Genomic DNA, 20,385 nt, shown 5'->3' on the forward strand with positions numbered 1-20,385 from the left:
GTGAATGCCCACATTAGGAAAACAGAGTGAACCCAATTAAACAAAGTGATGCTGAACATCAAGCTTCTAGAAAAAGAAGAGCAGGACAAATCCAAAGGTCATACAAAGGAGGAAATTATAAATATCAGAGCAGGAATCAATGTAATGGAGACTAAGAGAATGATAGAAAAAAATCAATGAAGCCAAGAGTTGGTTCTTCCAAAGAATAAACAAAATTGACAAACCCGTAACCAACTTTATCAGAAAAAGGATAGACAAACTGCTGCTGCTGCTGTTGGCATGGCCTACACCTCCTCCTCCTCAGTCTTATATTATTCTTTTTTGCATCATCTAGAAGCTGCTATATAGATTTCTCATGGTCCCTTGCTATTTTTAAGAAATCTTTGTTTTTGTGGCCACTAATCATAATCCTGTCTTCTATATCTGATACTCTGTCTTCACATTGGCTCATTCTTCTACATAAACTTTCAATGGAGGTTTTAATCTCCTGGATATCTGTTTGAATTTCTTTTATGGGTTCCGTTTGTTTCCTATGCTGAGATTTCATCATGTTCCTGAGCTCCTCATGTCTGCTTGCAAGTTATTAATCATGGCTTTCACTGTGGACACTGCCTCTGTTGTTATCTGAGACATTATTTCTGATTTTATTTTTTTCAGATCCTCTTTCATTGTCAGTTCAGTGAGTTCAGGTGCTTGAGTTTCAGATTGTTGTATCTCATTGCCCCTTGGAGTTGCCTTTGGTGACCTGGAAGTCTGGTTTTGAGTTGTATTTAGGTGTCTTCTCATTTCTATTTTTGTTGTTGTTGAGGTTGACATTTTTGTTTTAATTCCTGGGTTACTGCTTGTAAAATGTTCATTGTGAATATGTGTTTTGCTAGTACTTAGAGCCCCTCCGGAATGGCTACTTCCTGGATTGTCTTCCAGGTTTAGGTTGCCTGTAGGTTTTGAGTCTGTAATGGCCCTTAGGTAATCTCAGTCTTGGTATACTAGGAAGAACAACTGAGTAGATGAATCATGTCAGAATGGCCAAAATAATGCAATCAGCATCAACAATACCATCAAACACAGCCTAGAAAATGACAAAATGTGGTAACTATTAATCTACTACCTTTGACTGCATAAACAAGGCTTATGGTTATATATCAAATCTAGAACCAACCAGAAATATATTTACAATAAATAAGCCATTCAATATAGTGAATTTGCCCACTGGGGTGATTTTGAAGCAGTTGGGGTGGGGGTAGAGAAATAGGAGGGAAATGTTAGAAGTAAGGTTAGAGGAAGATCATGTGAACTTTGGGACAAGGTGAGGACAGAAGGAAAAGAGAGAAGGAAGGGACAAAAATAAGAACAAGACAAACTGACAGCAATGAAAGGACCAGAATTTGTATTCTCACTGCTACAAAAATAAGGACAATTGAGAAAAAACATGCACAAGAATAGTGAGAAATGAAGAAGAGAGAGAAAAGAAAAACATTCTCTTCAATGCATGTCACTGTTGTTCCCTGGGGACAACTTGGGTAGCATACAGATAAGTGTAGACTGATCTCAGTGAGCCAGCCATAGTCCACTGAAGTTCAGGCTGGTTTCTGGCTATGAGGCTAGAATTGAGCTCCCTGACTTTCCTTAGGTTTGAACTCTGTACAATTCTACTGCAGGTTGGAGCCACCCTTCCCCCACAACAAGTCTGGTTCCTCTAGAAGGTGTTGACCCCAACAACTCACCAATTGCTGCAATCTTCTGCACTTTTATTGAGGTGACTCTTTGCTCTCACAGTGGGCTTCAGTTCTCAACAAGCCTCAGAAAGCCCTTCTCTACTGCTTACCACTGCACTAATTCTGGGGCCCAAAATGATGGTCTTCTGCACCTATGAGCTGTGCTGCTGTCCTGACAAGCCCCTGGCTAGGGACTGCATGCACATGCCACTGTTTGGTTGTCCCAGTGTGCTGCTGGCGGGGGTCTGTGCACCTTTACCCATGTTATCCAAGTGGGCCTGTGCCTGGGGCCTACATGCGCTTACCCAAGGTGTCTGCATGAGCTTCTGGCTGTGGCCTACTGCAGGCCACTGTTACCATTTCTGAGAGTCCAGGTGTATGACTTTCAAATTGTTCCACCTTATTGCTTCCTGGGTTTGCCTTTGGTGAGGGGGAAATTTGCTGTTGCATCTTGCTTGTGTATTCTCAATTCATATATTCTTGAAGTTTAATCCCTGGGTTGATGCTTGTAAATTGTGCATGCCAAACAGCTTTATTGATAGTACTGAGAACCCTTCGGAAATGACTACTCCTCAGAGATGTCCTCAGGTGTAGTTGGCTTTTAGGTTTTGAGTCTGTTGCAAGATTCTACCTTTTCACTTTATTGGGGCTGAGAAGTTACTGTCTGTTTGGCCTAGCCCCTTGTTTTATGGCACTGACATGTAGTATTATTTATGATCCTTATGCAATCTCAGTCTTGGCATACAGGAAGAACAAATGATTTAGTACAATTCTGTCACCTTGGCTTAAGTAGTGCAATCAGCAATAACAATAGTATCACAGGCAACCTAGAAAATGACAAACTGTGGTAACTATTGATTTGCCACCTTTAACCATATGAACTATATTTGTGGGTTTATAACAAAATGTAAAACTAACCAGAAAGTTTATATAGCAACTATGCCATCAGTATGGTATTTTACATTCAGGGGAGAAAATTTAAATGGCATTGGGGGAAAAAGAGATAAAAAGAAGAAGGAGGAAAAGGAGAAGGAGAAGGAGAAGGAGGAGAAGGAGAAGGAGGAGAAGGAGGAGGAAGAGGAGGAGGAGAAGGCGAAGGTGAAGAAGAAGGAGAAGAAGAAGAAGAGGAAGAAGAAGAGGAGGAGGAGAAAAAGAAGAAGAAGAAGAAAGAAGAACAAGAAGAATAAGAATAAGACGAAGAGGAGGAAGAGGAGGAGAAGGAGGAGGAAGAGGAAGAGGAAGAAGAAAGAAGAAATTAGGACAAGGCTGGAGGAGAAAGGCAGACTATGCAAATATTAGGAAGTGGTGATGAAGACAGCAGGGGGAGAAGGAAGGAAGATATAAAAATAGGTATGGAACAAAATGACAACAACAACAACAAAACTCAATACAATACAATACAATGCTGACACTTATATAAAAACAAGATCAAGAAAAAATAAAAACAAACAAGAACAAGAAAAGAAAAAAATTTAAAATATCCACTTCAAGGCATGTCTTGGCTGTCACTGTTATCTTGACCCATTCTGCCAATCTATTTCTTTTGATTGATGAACTGACACCATTAACATTGATGGTTATAAGTGAGACATATTGAGTTATTTTTTCATGACATTTTCTTTTTGTTGGATTCTGCCCCTTTACATTTAATTTCTTCTTTTGCCCAATGGGTTCATTCTGCTGTGCTTCCTGGAGCTTTGATCCTCATTGTGTGTTCCCAGGATATTGTGTAAAATTCTTTGGAGTGCTGGTTTGGTATTCATGAAGTTCCTAAGGTGCTCTTTGTCCTGAGAGTATCTTATTTCTCTCTCAATTTTGAAGGATAGTTTTTCAGGGTACATCAATCTGGGTTGGAGGCTGTTTTCCTTTAGGGCTTGGAATACCTCACTCCAAGCTCTTCTTTCTTTGAGAGTTTGCACTGAGAAATCTGCTATGCTTCTGATGCCTTTTCCTTTGTATGTGATTTGCTTCTTTTCTATAACTCCTTTTAGAACTTTGTTCTTCTGTTCGGTTTCTGGAATCTTAACAATTATATGCCTATGTGTAGATTTTTTTTATCAAGACTATTTGGAGTCCTATATGCCTCACTTATCTGTATGTCAAGTTCTTTTCCCCTGCTTGGGAAGTTTTCTGCCATCACTTCTGTGAACAGAGATTTTTTTATGTCATCTGCACTCTCTCCTGTTTCTTCATTGACTCCCATCAGTCTTATGTTATTCTTCTTTGCATCATCTAGCAGCTGCTGGATTGATTTCTCATGTTCCCTTATAATTTTGAAGCAATTTTTCTTTTCCTGGTCACTAATTGCAATCTTATCTTCTGTATCTAAAATTCTGTCCTCACATTGGCTCATTCTTCTGTGTAGACTTTCAATGGAGTTTTCCATGTCCTGGAAATCTATTTGCATCTGTTTTATGGATTCCATTTGTTCCTTATGTTGGGATTCCATCATGTTCCTCAGCTCCTCTCTAGATTTATTAATCATGTCTTGCACTAGGGGCACAATTTCTCCTGTTATCTGAGAAATTATTTCTGATTTCATTTTTTCCAGATCCCCTTTTGTTGCCAGTTCAGTGGGTCCAGGTGGTTGAGTATCAGAGTGTTCCATCTCATTTCCCTTTGGGGTTGCTGTAGGTGATCTGGAAATCTGGTTTTGAGACTTATTTATGTGTTTTCTCATTTTGACTGGGGCGGGGGGCTGTTAGCACCTGCACGGATTACCTCCTCTGAGCTGGGTGAGGTGGGATAGGGGCCGGGAGCAGCGGTAGGAATGGTGACCCAAAAGCCCTTTCCTGTGGGCTGGGAGCGTTGGGAGGGATGGTGGCCCGGAAGCCCCTTCCTCTGGGCCGGGAGCAGTGGGACAGAAGGTGGCCTAAAACCCTTTCCTCTGGGCTGGGGGCAGTTGGAGGGATTGTGACCAGGAAGTCCCTTCCTCTGGGCCAGGAGCAGTGGGACGACGGCTCAGAAGCCCCTACCTCTGGGCCGGGAACAGCAGGACTCAGTACCTTGGTCTGGTGGTCTGGTGTTCTCTGTGTCTTTGTAATGTGGAATCAGGTGGCTGCCTGTCTGCAGTGGGGTGATTTGGCATGTTCTGTGCAACTCAGGACCTTGGTAGGGCATCCAATATTTTGCTATTATAGCAATACTCCAGTGACTATTGTTGTCTTTTCATCACTTTCACATAAGCTAAATACTTAAGAAGTTGAGTTGCTGAACTAAAGGGTGTGTGCATTTTAAATTTTGATAGAAGTTATCTATTCCACCTGCATAGAGTTCGTAAAAGTTGTGCTTCCTCCAACCAAGTGTGTGAAACCCCATTTCACCATGCTCAACCATACATTGCATTATCAAACTTTTTGATCTTTGTCAGTCTTATAGGTTAAAAGATATTATACCAATATAGGCTTATTCAGCCTTCATTTTTTAAAATCAATGAGTTAGTGTTCTTAGCACATGTTTAAGAATTGTTTGTGGGCATTATTCATTTATATCTTTTCACTATTGTTGGTGTGTTCTTCTGTTCTCTCAGTGTCACACATTATTTATATTAATTAATAACACTGTGATGCAACTGGCAAATAGCTGAGAAGTTTTAAAGATAAACATATAAGGATACATACTAAGGAAAAATGTGACTTGGGCTACTGAGATTATATAGATTGGTATCCTTTGTAAGTTGATCCCTGATTTACAATCCTCAGAATCTTCATTTGAAAAGTAGATATGTTGATCCGTGAAGGTACTTCAGTAATAGGATGCTGCTGGGCATAGTGATACATGCTTGCAATCCCAGCACTGTGAGTTAGAGGCCTCCCTGGGCTACATAGTGAGTTCAAGCCCAGCCTGTATAGAGCAAGTCCCAGACTCAAAAATAAACAAACAAACAAATAAATGGATACTATTTCACTCAAGGCCTAGGAGGGAGTTGAAGAACCAGCTCAAGTTTTCAACACAAATCCTGAGTAAATATTTCTTTTGATCTACTAACTCAGATGCCTCTTATTTAAAACACAAAGGATGGAAATTTTGGGTGGGGGTACCAGGGATTGAACTCGGGTCCTTGCATTTGTGAGGAAGGTGATAGAACCAGTGAGCTAAATCCCCAGCCACTGCATCACAAGTGCAAGGTCCCGAGTTCAATCCCCAGGAAAAAAAAACCCCACAAAGGATGAAATGTGTTCTCTGTGCTCCTGATTCTATGTCAATGTTACTCTAAGTAACTTTTCCCCCTCTGCTTGAAGAAGACTCTTGCTGCAGTGCCAGGCGACTACCATTTTACTTCCTATTTCCATGAATCAGACTGTTCTAGGTGGCTTTCTTAAATGGAATTACACATTATTTGTCTTTTCATGGCTGGCTTCAAGGTTCATCCTTTCACATTTGTAAGTTTTTTTCAAGTAATTTTCATGTGCTTTTCAAGATCACTTTCATGTGCTTTTTGGCCACTAGTTTACAAATTATTAAGCTCTTTGCTCATTTAAAAAACTAGGTTGTTTTTCTTGTGAAGTTGTGGTTCATTATATATTCTGATATTAATCCTTGCAGATCTATAATTTGTGAATATTTTCTTCTATTTCACAGATTCATTTTTCTTTCCACAGATAGTGTCCTTTAATGCACAAATATTTTAAATTCTGATGTTCAATTTATCCACTTCTTTGTGGCAAGCTTTTTGTATCATATCCAGGAAATCATTGTCAAATCCAGTATCATAAAGCTTTCCCTCTATGATTTCATGAAAGAGCTTTGTGCCTTTGAGTCCTATGTCTAAGTCTGATTCATTTAGAGTGAATTTTGTGTATGGCCTAAGGTTAGCGTGTAACTTCATTATTTTCTGTGTGGACAACAAGCTGCACTAGCATCATTAGACAAGAAGATTGTTCCCTCTCCCACTGCAAGGTATTGAGCCCTTACTCAAAATCACTTGATCGAATAGGTTAGGGCTTGTTTTTGGAATTTCTATTGTATTCCATTGGTATATGTGTCAATACCATGCCGTTTTGATTACAGTGGGTTTGTAGTAAATTCTGAAATGAGGACATGTGAGACAGCTAGTAGGCAATCCTGGTTTCAGGTCCTTGTTTGGGGTGCCAACTATAGTGGAGCCTGGGTCCAGAGCCCTGAGCCCTAATTGGGCCACCACTGGTGGCCAACCCACCCAGCCAGCCTTGTTCTAGGACCTAGACTTGCTACTTTGTTCTTCCTGACCTGGAGGCAAAAAGGATGAATGATGAAGAGACACATTAGATTAACATGCAAGCACTCAGGGGGCTCTAGCTTCTAGTATGTGAGCTTTTTGCTCACCTCGCTTTTATTCAACCAAACACATACACAAAAAATCAAAGTAACACAAGATTAATCTACTTTTCAATATCCATTTGTACATCCCCTGTTAAACAACTTAACCCATGTGTCTTAAATTTTTCCAGTGATATGCAGTCACTGGTGAGAGCAGCATTTCTCTTTTGTGCTCAAAGAGGAGGACAATTAGGCCTCAATTCTCCTCTGGTCTCTGACAACAGCTAACTTTGTTCTTTTTTCAATATTGTTTTGGCTATCTGGGGTCCCTTGGAATTCCCTGGTAATTCTAGGATGGATTTATCCATTTCTGCAAAAATATCATTTGGATATTGAAAGAGACTACATTGCATCTATGGATCACAGATCATATTGGATAGTACTGACATCTTTACAATATTATCTTACATTTATACACATAGAATTTCTTTCCATTTATTTGTATATTTATTTCTTTGAGCAACATTTTAGAGATTCAATATAGAAATTTTTGTCTCCTTGGTTAAGTTCATTCCTGATTATTTTATTTTTTTGTAAGATTACTATAAATGGGATCATTTCTTAATTTTCTTTTTAGGTTTTCCTTTGTTAATGTATACAAATACACTTTATTTTTAAAATTTATTTTAGATGATAAAATTTACATATTTGTCATATATAATATGTTCTTTTGGAAAATATATATGCAAAATATAGGAAAATAAAATACATATTACCTGACACTCTGATGATATTTTTGTGGTAAGATATAACTGGTTTTTGTGTACTGATTTTTATTTGTATAGCTTGAATTCATTTATTAGTTCTAGCAGGTTTTTTGGGGTAGAGGATATGTGTGTTTAATCTTTAGGATTTTCTACAACTAAGTGTCATGCCTGACTTAAGTGAGATCCTCACAAGCAAACACCTCTTTCAGCAAATGACAGGCTGTTTCTCAGTAAACAGAAGACAATCTCTCTGGTCCTGAAAAATCCAGTGATTGTCTATACACTTGTGCAGACCCTCCTTGGGCTTAATCATAAACCGTTCACACCCAAATTCCTTAGCCCCTTCAATACCCATGTAAGCCTAATTCCTTTCCCAGTTAGCTGCTAATATCTCTCTCCTGGTGTTAGGCCATTCATTCACGGATGATATTTCCCACAGCTAGCTGCTTTTATTTCTCTCTCGCAATGGCAGCCTATATACACACAGATATAATAAACTCAGTTTTTCCCCAGGTAGGTGCTAGAATCTACCCCTGATTTTAGTCCCTGATTGTAGTCTCTGGTCATTGGAATAAACTTTTCTTTCAAAAGCCTATTGAAAGGAGTAGACTCATGTATGCCATCTTGAACACTTAGGAGGCAGTAATTTCTCTGTATTAAGAAGAGCTAGGATTTGGAATTTGTGGCTACCAAAGCAGGTATTGTTGTGGAAAAAATCCTGGAGACAGGAGGGCCACAGAGAATTGAGGCTCAAACTGTAGGGTAATATCTATTCATGGAAGTTTCATATTTCTTATTTGTTCATGTACAAAATAAAAATTTGAGAAATATAGCAGAAGCTGAGGTTGTGAATATAAATACCTAACCAGAAGATTCAGGAGTCATGAGGAATTATATAAAAAGGAGGTCAGAACTTGCTTAAATTGGGGGCTTCATCAGCAGTCCAGCACATAGACGAGTTCTTAGAATCAGAGCTGCACAATAGGATCAATACTCAAACTGGACCATTTAAAAAATACAAAAAATAACCGTTATGTGGAATCAGAATAATCTGCTTATATTCACTCTATCACTTGATGATAGGAGAAAATTTACCTTCTATTGTGTTAGAATTTTCATTCTCTTTACTACATTTACAATTTAATATTTAGTATTCTGTTTAAAAATTTGTGGCATACTAAGCAACCGAGCAAGTGATCAAGAAGTAAGAAAAATTACAGAAACATGTTCATAGGTTTTTTAAGTTCTGATCAATATTAAATGAATAAAACCAAGTTGTTTAGTGTTTTTTTTTTGTTTTGGTGTCTGTTTTCATTTTGAGACAGGGCCTTATTATGGGGTCCAGCTGGGCCTTGAACTCCTAGCAATACTCCTGCCTCAGCCTATGAAGTGCTGGGATTACAAGCATGTGTCACCATGCCAGGCATGAAAACAATTTTTAAAATATCTGATGTCCTGAAGCCTCCAAGCTTTTTGGTGGTCACTTCTGCAAAGGCCTCCAACAAACAGACAATATTCCACCATTGGGTTAAAAGGATTTTACCATAAAAAGCACTCACGGGTTGTTTAAGATCTTAAGTATCCAATGTTAAGCTCTGCTTTTTTTTGTTTTGTCTTTCTGAGGGAGTTTGAAGGACTAGAAGTACATTTCTGTTAGTATTTTTATAATTTGATTTACATAGAAGTGTCAAAAAGTAGGCTTTAATGAGAAAAAATGCTAAAAGTAATTTAAATACAATTTAATTATCCAAAGCATTTTTTAATTAATGCTTTTATGTTCCCAGAAATTTCTTCAGGGCTTTTTTCATATCCTTGTTCCTAAGACTATATATCACAGGGTTAAGGAGAGGGATCAAAACAGAATAAAAGAGAGTCACAATCTTCTGCATCCTAGCTTCATGCTCAGATGTTGGGCTCCCATACATCACTAGCACTGAGCCATAGAATAGTGAAACCACTGCCAGGTGAGACCCACACGTGTTAAAAGCCTTTCTTTTCCCAGCTGCTGAAGGGAAATTCAACACAGCTTTTAAGAGCAGAAGGTTTTTTTTTTAAATAAAATAGAGTACTACTCAGACATAAAGTACAAGAAACTAGAGTCATTTATAGCTAAATGGATGCATATTGAGGCCATACTCTTAAGTGAAATAAATAGGACACACCTGTAAATACCGAATAGTTTCTCTAGTGTGAGAAACTGAAATTGTAAATAAGGATGAAAATGATTAAAATGAATAATTGACAATTTGAAATAGGAAAAGGTCCAAAGGTGTAGGGGTGGTGGGAGGGGAAGGGGAAAGGGAAGAAGGGAATGGAAAACTTATGAGAAAGAAAAAAAAAATGGAAACAAAGTCTATGTAAATAGGGAAGGGTGGTGGGGGTGAAGGGCACATAGGTAACGGGGGAAAAATAAGAACTAAGATACATGATGTTCAGGTACAAACACCCAATGATAAATGCAAATGTATTGTATACCTAAAATGTACCAATTAATATATAAATTTTAAAAAAAGAAAAAAAGATCAAAGCACAATATCAGATGACGTAAAGAAAGGCCAAAGCAACAGGTTCAGCATTTTAGTTGGAGATTACAAGCTCTATCATGGCAGCTTTATTGCAAGTGAGGCCTAACAGAGGACCTGGGTCACACAGAAAATGATCAATTATCCTGGATCCACAAAAGGACATTTGGGAGATGGTGATGATGGGAATCAAGTACCACAGGAAACCAAGTATCCAGCAGACTAACACAAGATTGGTGCAGAGATGTCTGGTCATAATGGACGGATAGTGTAGAGGCCTGCAGATTGCAAGGTGCCCATTAAAGGCCATAACTGCCAGGACAATGGATTTTTTTTTAATTTAGGGTGCTCACTGACCTACTATTTAATTTCCAGGTAAGGTTATTGGTTTGTTTCATTAAAATCCTTACAGTAAGCACACTCCTTATTCTTCAGTGGCAGAGACCACATATCACCTTCAGACGTTGTTCATGTGGAAGTTTGACATTTAATCAATATCTACCAGTGGAGGAGAATATACTTAGTGTTGATTTAGCAAAGAGTTAATGACCTAGTTTACATTTTAAAATGTCCTTCCAATTCTTGAAATACAAGAATATTCTGCCTTTCAAAAACTGACTCATATATTAATTTTCTTGACAATTTTCTTTCATTTTCTCTTTTGTTCTAGTACTAAAGATTGAACCCAGAGCCTCCGTCCTGAACCATATCCCCAGCTCTATTTTTTATTTTATATTTTGAGGTAGTATATCACTAAATTATTACATTTTCCAGCATTGACTTGAATTTATATTCCTCTACCGTCAGACCACCAGTGTGTGGAGATAATGGGTATTTTCTATCACTTCAGGCTGGCATTTCATATCTTAAATAAAACTAACCAATCATACACAAAGTGAAATTTAAGAAAATAAGGTCTGGATCGTAATAGTTCTCTAATTAAAATTATTGAATGCACCAGAAAATTATGTTATTTTCATCTTATAATTTGGCTTAGCAGATCAGGATTTCTTATTTAGGCTTTATGAACAGGATTTCAGTCCAAAAGACTTTCCTTAAGGCAGCTTTCATCTCCTTATTCCTCAGGCTATAAATCAGAGGATTGAGGAGGGGTGTTACCACGGAATAAAACAAGGTCACAATTTTTTGCACTTGCACTGGGTGTGTTGACCCAGGGCTAAAATACATAACCATGATAGAGCCAAAAAACAAAAACACCACAGCCAGATGAGAAGCACAAGTGGAGAAAGCTTTGCTTTTGCTGGATTCAGAGGGCATCCTCAGCACAGCCAAAATCACCAGTGCATAGGAACAAAGGATGAACAGAAAAGTACCAACCATGAATATAGCATTGAAAGTAGAGTAAATGAACTGGGTAGTGGTGTCCTCAGAACAGGATAGCATCATTATTGGGACAGGATCACACATAAAATGGTTGATGATATTTGGGCCACAGTAGGGTAACTGTGAAATGAAAACAACTGGAGTTAGGGAAATGATGAACCCACTGGACCATCCCAAGAGTACAAGGCCAGTGCAGAGCTGTCTGGTCATGATGCGTGGATAATGCAGTGGGTGGCAGACAGCAAGGTACCTGTCAAAGGCCATGATGCAAAGATAGAAGCCTTCATTACACCCAAAGGAGAAGAAGAAGTAGAATTGTGCAAAACACCTCACAAAAGAGATGGACTTTGTTGTGGAGATGAAGTTAGCCAATAAGTTAGGGACAGTTGTGGTGATATAGCAAATTTCCAGGAGAGAGAAATTCCCCAAGAAGATGTACATGGGGGTGTGAAGGCGCCGGTCTCCCTGGACAGCCCAGGCAATGCCTGTGTTCCCCATGAGAGTCAGAGTGTAGGCTACTGAGAAGAGCCCAAAGAAGAGGAGCTGCCTTTCTGGACTTGAGGGGAATCCCAGGAGGATGAAGTGGGTAATGGAGTTTGTGTTTTCTTTCTTGGACACATTCATTGGTCTGGAAGACATGAAGATGACATCAGTTATTCATTTAATATAGAGTATTGGTTTTTGCAGGAAGCACCAAATTTTAAAAAACTTCTTTTGGTAAAGTAATAAACCTGAGATTCCTCCCAAAGGCAACAAGAATATGATCTTGATAAACTATGTCTGGAGAATGTGATTCTATTTTAGTACAATGCAAATTATAAAAATAAAAAGTCAACATTGTGCTGAGTCAACATAAAGTTAAGAAAAGAAGTCCAAACTTCGTAATTTTAGGAAGTCACTTTACCTGCATATGTATATGTCCATATGTGTTTACCTTATACGTTAGAGTGAATACACATCAGTCTAAGTTAAATTCTTTTTAAAGTACTATATAAAATACTTTACTGTAATTGTTTATACTGTTAATGAGACTAAATGAAGTGTCACTCACATTAAAATATCCAAAGGTCAGGTCTCATTTAGAAACAGTGAATGAACCAATGTGTATTCCTCTGGTGGGTTCTTATTGTATTGCATAGTGATTAAAAGAATCTTTCTTGGGCTGGGAATTTAGCTCAGTGGTTCCACCATCTGCCTTGCAAGCACAAGGACCCAAGTTTGATCCCTGGTACCAAAAAAAAAAAAATCTTTCTGGCTTTCTGGGCCTAAGATGGATAATTTTTATATAACCACACCAAATGAACATTTGGCATTAAGGAAGTGTTTTCTCTGGCCTGCTCCTTTCAGGTCCACAATTCAGGGAAGAGTCTTACAGTCTTGCACCTCAAATTCTCTGCGTGAAAAGTTTGATTTTTTTGTAAATGTAAAAATTCAATATACTGCATGAGCCACCTTGTCTATTGGAGGGAACCTGCTCTGAGTGATTAGACTGCTTCATGTGGACCAGTTTGTTGCAAGAAAAAGCATTGCAGTCAGATAGTTGTGTGTGTAGGTTCCATGGTGTTTTCTTAATCAGTGATTTTTTTACTTACTGTCTACTTTTCTTTGTGTACATAACCTTAATGCTTTTGTATGTGGGCATTTCCCACTAAGACAATCTTGAAACACTGAATGTCTTGCTTCAGTCATCTATGCTGCCACCTTGCAATTTGTTGTTGCTGACATGAAACTTACCTTTTATAAATCTTGTTCCCTGAGGACCCTGTTCTTGGTTATCATATTTGATATCTATGTGGAAGGGCTGCTGCTGTATAGTCTTCCTTCTGTATCCACTGATTTTGGATTTATGGTTTCAACAAAATGCAGAATAAATATATTAGAATAGTTGTGTTTCTACTAAAATATAGAGCTATTTAAATCCCTTTTCATTGTTCCCTAAAAGGTACAGTTTGCCAACTCTTTATATATCATTTACACTGTGTTAGGTATTGCAAGTAATCTAGAGATGATTTAAAATATGTGGGAGGCATTGTGTAGATTTATAAACATGTTATGTTATATTGTATAATGGGCTTGAACATCTGTGGATTTTGAATCCCCAAGTTATTTTGGAGCCAATTCTTCTTGCATACCAAGGAGCAACTGTATCTCATTGCTTATTGAGCTGTGCACACTGTGAAATCTGAATGTAGCCTTGTGGTTCTGTTTCCCTTTCAATCACATTTAAGGTGGCAACATAAGTCAGATAACAATTTCTCAGACTACAAGAAGTATTTTAGCATTTGTGGTTTTTTTTGGTTCTTGTAGTTACAGGTTCTCTCTTGGTCTGTTGTGTTTGCTAGTAAGGTTAAAACAAAATGTTTTTTATTCTGAATGACTGTAGAGTTTTCTCTCAACTGAAGCTATTGTATAGGTTCTGATAAAGACTATGTGTTATTTTGTCTGAGACAGTAAGCTACAAGGCAAGGGTACCTTGGCTCTTCCCAAATATTAGAAATAAAAAGTAACACACCTTTGAGGTGAAGACTTCTAAATCATACAATATATGTATAAATGGAGAAAGAGCAGAAGGATATTAATATTAGTATGAGGCAATTCTTATCATTGTTGCAAAATATCTTTATTGTCAGATGCTTACAAATGTATTCTGCTACATCCTTTTATTAAAGGAAATATTCACTTATCTGCCACAGAAGACATAGTGATTATTCAATTTCATAATAATTCATTTGATTGAATTTTAAAGTAAATTGTATTTTAGTCATTTTTTACTCTGGCCTTTGTCCCAATTTCTCAGGACGCATTTTTCAGCTACTTTAATCATTTCACTGGCTGTGAAACACAACGATGTTGTATGAAATCAATGCCATTACTCATCCTGCTTGAATCTTCTGTACAATGTTTCTTGGGGATACACAGAGTCACAATCCAAAGACGGTCCTAAATGCAATAATCAAAACTACACCAGTGCTAAATGAGTTGTGTCATAGAAAGAAGGGCTATTTCAAATAAAACCAAAGCATGTAAAACTAGTAAAACTGCTATAAATATATAGGTTAAAGGAATAAAATATTAGAATTGAATCAGCCTTATCGTGTTTTGTCTATTGAACAAGCAACAAAATTAATGTAATATTGATAAAAAAATCTGCCTCCAGAAATTTATCATTTACACATTTTCATTGCAAGTGCAATTGCATGCTTCTTTGCAAGCAATACCCATTAATAGTTTTAAAGGCTAGGTGAAGTAGATAAATATATTTCCAAAGGCTTGGTGAAACAAAGGCAAAATTAATATTTGTAAGCTTATGTGCTTGAATTTTATTTTAATCAAATATTCATAAATTCAGAATAAAAAGAAAACACTTGATAGTAAATTCATTTATGCATAATACTCATTACAATGTGGTATATCAAAATTTAACTCACTTCCTCGTAATGTGCTGGGAAGAGCTCTCTGAGAAGGAAATAAAATATTACCCTGCAGTGCAAAAAAGCATTTGAGTGACTTCTGAGCATTTGGATGATCCAGTCTGTAGTGTGCCATGAGTTCCAGAGAGTGATCATTAAAATATTTTATTTCCTCTTGAGCTGTGAAACTCATATTTATGATTAAAATAAAACTGTAGATGAGAGTATTGTTTCTGTTTATGTGATAGCGTAATATCCCTTTGAGATTTGAGCAGCTTTCCCCTGATATTCTAAAATATTTTTCAATGCATGAGATAGTTTTATAATTTTATTTATTTATAGTGAAATAATAAGCTCAATCATTCTCCAAGGTGTGGAGCACTTGTAGACCTTATCTTACGCTTTATAACCAGACACTACAAAAGGTTCCTGGGGAATAATAAGACAGTTAATAGAGCTTGTTGTAATAGAAGTAATGGGAATATCTAAAATTAGATCCCTCTTTCTATTTTGAGAAAAGAGAACACATACTTTGCCCATCAATATTAGCTGTCAAATTTGTTGCTTAAAGATCATGTCAACTGCATTTATAGTCACTGTAGAAAAATGGTATTTTAGGTGCTGAAGGTGGCATAGTGCTATTTAAAAAATTTATGGAATGTTCAGTAGACAGCATGGTTAGGGAAGGATAAATTAATGAGAAAAATTCCTGTTTATGCTCACCAATTCAATTTAATTCAGTGTGTGCATGTGAATGGTGAAATATAAAATTAACCAAATTAGTAAGTGAATATATGAAACATATTTTTTCATTTGAAAAAAATCGAGAGTACAATCAGGTGAAGGATTGAAGTTTAGAGGCAGGTCTTTTAATTTTAAATACAGTTGTATGGAAAGTCTGATAGAGACATTAACATTTGAGCACAGATATGAAAAGAGGGGACAGAACATGAGGATATGGACAGGGCATTGCAGGCAAAAGTAAGCTAATGCTGGAGGTTGGAGGGAGGAGTATGTTTGCATGGCAGGTGGAGTCACAAAGGTCAGTGTGCTGTAGCAAAGTCAGCTGGGGAGAGGGCTCTTGTTGGTGTTCAGTACTCTTATCTCTTTTATTCTTTATATAGAATCTGTATTTCACTGTAGTATGCAACATAAATGTTTTGTTTTAAAAGTTTTACCAATTTTAATATAATTGATTTTCCTATATAACCTATAAGAATTTATTAATTTTTGTTGGTATATGTTTGCAGTATATAATGGTTACATTACTCATGGGAATTAGTATATGTACATAATACATCTTAATTTTTGTCCACTTCCTTCCCCTCCTTTCTCTCCCCATTTCCTCTATCTTTTAATCCCCTCCCATTTGAGAAACACCTATTTCCTACTTCCCATTACCTATCTTTTTATTTTGTGCTTTATTTATATATCAGTTTTATCATATCAGAAAAGCCATGTAATATTTAGCTTGTGTGTCTGATTTACTTCACTTAACATTATGGCCTCAAGGTGCTTCCATTTTCCTACAAATGACTCAAGTTTGTCTTTTGTTATGGCAGAGTAGTATTCCATTGTGTACAAGTACTAAATTTTCTGTAACCATTAATCCATTAGTCTACTTAGCTATTATGAATTATGCTGCTATAAACTTATATGCATGTATCATTGTAATATGATGCTGTTAACTCTTTCAGGAAGATACCTATAAGAGGAATAGCTGAGTCAAATGAAGTTTTTAGTTTTAGTTTTTTGAGAATCTCCATACTGATTTCCATAGACATTATAACAGTTTACACTCCCAGTGACAATCAAAACAGGTTCCTTTTCCTCCTCAGACTTTCCACCATGAGTTATTGTTTGATTTCTTGATGATAGCCATTCTTTCTGGAGTGAGATGGACTCTCATTTTGTTTTAAAATGTGCATCTCTCAAATGGCCAGTGAAATAAAACATTTTTTCTGTGAATTGATTGGCCTTTTGTGTTTCTTCTTCTGAGAAGTGTCTCCTCATTTTGAGGGGTCTAATTTTTTGAGTTCTTTGCATATTCTAGATATTAGTCCTCTGCCTGAGGAATAACTGGTGATTTTTTTCCTACTTTTAGGTTTTTGCTTCAGTTTATTGGTGGCCTCCTTTCCTGTTCAGAAACTTTTTGATTAGTTGTTATCTCATGTGTTGATTCTTGGCATTATTTCTTCTGCAATTGGGGTTCTGCTTAGAAAAATTTGCCTATGCCTATGTCCTCAAGCATTTAACCTATTTTGTCTTCCAGTAGAGTAAATGCTTCTGTGTTAATGTTTAGATCTTTGATATATTTTGATTTTAGTTTATTACATGATGAGAGATATAGGTCTAGGTTCCATCTTTGGCATGTGCATAGGCAATATTCCTAGAACCATTTGATAAAGAAGCTATCTTTCCTCCAGTGAAGGCATTTGACCCCTTTGTCAAAGATCAGGTAGCTGAGTGTGCCTGGAGTTGTTTCTCCATCCTCTGTTCTTGGTTTCATTGATCCACAAGCCTGTTATTTTGTCAATACCATGCTTTTTAAAAAAATCACTGTAGCTTTGTAGTATAATGTAAAGTCGGAATGTTGCTTCCTACTGCCTTGTCCTTGTTGTCCAGAATTGCATTTTCTGTTTTAGGTCTCTTTTAGTTTCATATGAACTTTAGGATTGTTTTCTCCAGTTCACTGAGAGATTCTATTGGTATTTTGATTAGGTTTGCACCACTAGCCCCCCACCCCCCGCAAAGCCTGTAGGTATTGTAAACTGCAAATACAATGTGGGGTTTTATTCTGAAAGTGATCCCTTCCAAAGGATAGGCTAGCTTTGGAGAAGAACTTCATTGCAGTGACCTCCATGTATAGGGGAATATAATCAGAAGACAAGTTGAGAAGTGATTTATTGTCTAAGACAAAGCTATTCCAGGAATCAGAAGTCACAGAATAACTGCTCTTCAGGGTTTCTGGGGGGTGTTGTTGGTTAGGTCCTTTAGAAATGGCTTGTCAATTAAGTTTTCCAGGTCCTTCTTGCCTCAAAGAATTGGATGAGCCGAGCCAAAAATTGTGCCAAAAAATTTATTTGGAAAGTGAAGGGAAAAGGAATAAAGGAAAAATTGTCTCTGTAGAGCAATCTTTGGCTGAACTAGAGAGAAAAAGATAAAAAGAGCAAAAAGAAGTACACCCTGTGTCTGGGAGACACAGCATGGGCTACCATGAAGAGTCACAAAAGCAAGCTCTTCCTGGTGTCTGTGTCTTTATAAGCAGTGCACATCTCATTGGAACCTGTGAGAAGCTTTACATATGAGTTACTGGGAATTATTTGATGCTGTCCTGGGATCTTGTAATTGGCAGGTCTCACATATTTCCCAAGCCAGCTTTACCTTACCTTGCCTCCTACTCCTATATCAATTTCCCTTGAGAGACATAAATCCCATACATCTTTATGGAGTGTTGAAGGAATGATGGTCTCTGTCTTTTTCAAGCTGGAAGGGGCTGTAGACCCTACGTAGTAGGGACTAATCCCTACTATGCACCTTCCAACTATCTTGGGGTGTTGTGGCTTGTGGCTGTGATGAAGAATGAAAAACCTGTCCAAAAATAAAGAGACAAGAGTTAGTGACTACTGAGTTGCCTGCTTAATGGGAGAAAGAAACTTTACTATTAGTCCATATGTGAGGAGGAAGTCAGATTTCCATGCTCCCTGTAGAGAAGTATGAATATAAGAGAGCTATGTCAGATAATTTTTTAAGAGTCTGAGAGCTGTGGCCTTAACAAGATGATGTTTACTTATTTGTAGCAGCTCTGGAACCCTGGTTCTTGAAGAGAAATCTTAAGTCTTCCAGAGGCTCACAGAAGATTTCTTCTTTGGAGTGATCTTGTTCTTTAGACAATTCCAGTTGGACTAGTTTTAATCTAGAAAGATGAATGCAATTTTCCATCTCAGCCATCTTTACTGCAGTGGCTGTGGCAAGGATCACTGAAAAGGGGTCTTCCTAGTTTGGATTTAACTGGTCTTGGGTGTTCCTTCTTTCCAAGTTTTTACAAGCATGTTGTCTCCAGGATGAACACTAGGTTATCCTGGGGCCTGGAGGTGGCAGAACTCTGTTTCCATACATTCTAATAGCCTGTTGTACTTGGCTCAGATTGATGAGATATTATAAGAGCCCTGTGGACTCTGTATGTTCCATCATATCCGAGGATAGAAATGGCCTTCTGTATAACATCTCAAGTGACTCAAACTTAGCCCAGTTTGGGGCATGTTATGAACCCTCATGTGTTCTATGGTTACCCATAAGAGCCAGGACTCAGACATCTTTTGTCAAAGTTTTTCCAGAGCTTCCTTTACAGTTTTGTTGGCTTTCTCTACCTTTCTAGAAGATTGAGGCTGCCAAGTGGAATGAAGGTAGTACTTTTAAGCCATTGCCATTTCCTGACTTATTTGCAGCATAAATAAAAGTCTATTGTCATTTTGGAGACACTGGGGTATTCCAAATCTGAGGATGATTTAGTTAAGTAGCACCTTTGCTACCTCAGTAGCCTTTTCTGGTCAGGAATCCTCCACATGGTGGCATGTGGTGAAATTCCAATTGCCAGTCCTTATTGGTTTCTGCTTGCCTGGGTTGTTGTAGGTACAGCAGAGTCAAGATTTTCAGGTTTGTTGGGTAGCTGTCACTTGTCCTAATCCTTTGAAAATGCAAATGCCCTTTTCCAGTGTACCATCCATTCTCATATGGAAGGAATCACAAAATGTTTTTATAGCCTTCCACTGTGTACCTTGCAGAAGGCCCTTTTTTTTTCTGGCACCAGGAATCACCTTGTGGAACATGAACTTGGCGGGCAGGCACAGCTCCACTAGTTTGTTTCTAAAGTACCACCAGACTGCCTTTTAAAATTTTTTCTTGTCCTAAGCCCTATTTATCACTATGGGGGTAGAGGGGATTTAGACTGGTTTTAATGGTTCCCGAGAGCCTGAGAATTAGGTTAGAGTCTTAAGGGGCTGTAGCACTGCCTTTTTGCCTCCCTAGCAGGGTTTTGATTTTTCATGGAGACTTCAAACATGTCTCTCCAGTGACCTTTATAGCGCATGACTGTGATTTGCCTGGGAAAATGGACTGCCTCTAGGAATTGTAGAATTTTCTGCCTGTGTTTTACAGATGATTATTTGTCAATAAGCCTCTTTCTTTTCAGTTTGCAACATGGATATGTAGCACCTAAAAGGCCTATCTGGAGGTCACATAGATGTTTAACCTTCTATTTTTCCCTAATATTAATGCTTGAGTAAGAGCTACCATCTCTGCCTTTAGAGCTGAGGTACCTGGGGAAAGAGATTTTGCTTCAGTGACCATTTATTTGCTGACACCTGCTTAACCTGTCTTTTGATGTCCT

The 20,385-nt window shown here is 37.7% G+C and overlaps 1 protein-coding gene and 1 pseudogene across 1 annotated transcript; both read right to left on the reverse strand.

Moving 5' to 3' along the window:
* Window positions 1-9,492: 9,492 nt before the first annotated feature.
* On the reverse strand, window positions 9,493-10,573 carry LOC147822365 (olfactory receptor 11G2-like; annotated as a pseudogene).
* A 680-nt stretch (window positions 10,574-11,253) lies between these two features.
* LOC101718994 (olfactory receptor 11G2-like) lies at window positions 11,254-12,210 on the reverse strand. Its single transcript, XM_004865076.2, has one exon. It carries the CDS (start codon window positions 12,208-12,210, stop codon window positions 11,254-11,256), a length of 957 nt encoding a protein of 318 aa, XP_004865133.2.
* Window positions 12,211-20,385: the final 8,175 nt, after the last annotated feature.

The sequence above is a fragment of the Heterocephalus glaber genome, unplaced genomic scaffold (genome assembly GCF_053883595.1).
Source record: "Heterocephalus glaber isolate CG9 unplaced genomic scaffold, H.glaber_assembly_v1.0 deba00001661, whole genome shotgun sequence".
Classification (NCBI taxonomy): domain Eukaryota; kingdom Metazoa; phylum Chordata; class Mammalia; order Rodentia; family Bathyergidae; genus Heterocephalus; species Heterocephalus glaber.

Coding starts and splice junctions, on each gene's coding strand:
- LOC101718994 (XM_004865076.2), bottom strand. CDS start 12,210: ATGAATGTGTCCAAGAAAGAAAACACAAACTCCATTACCCACTTCATC.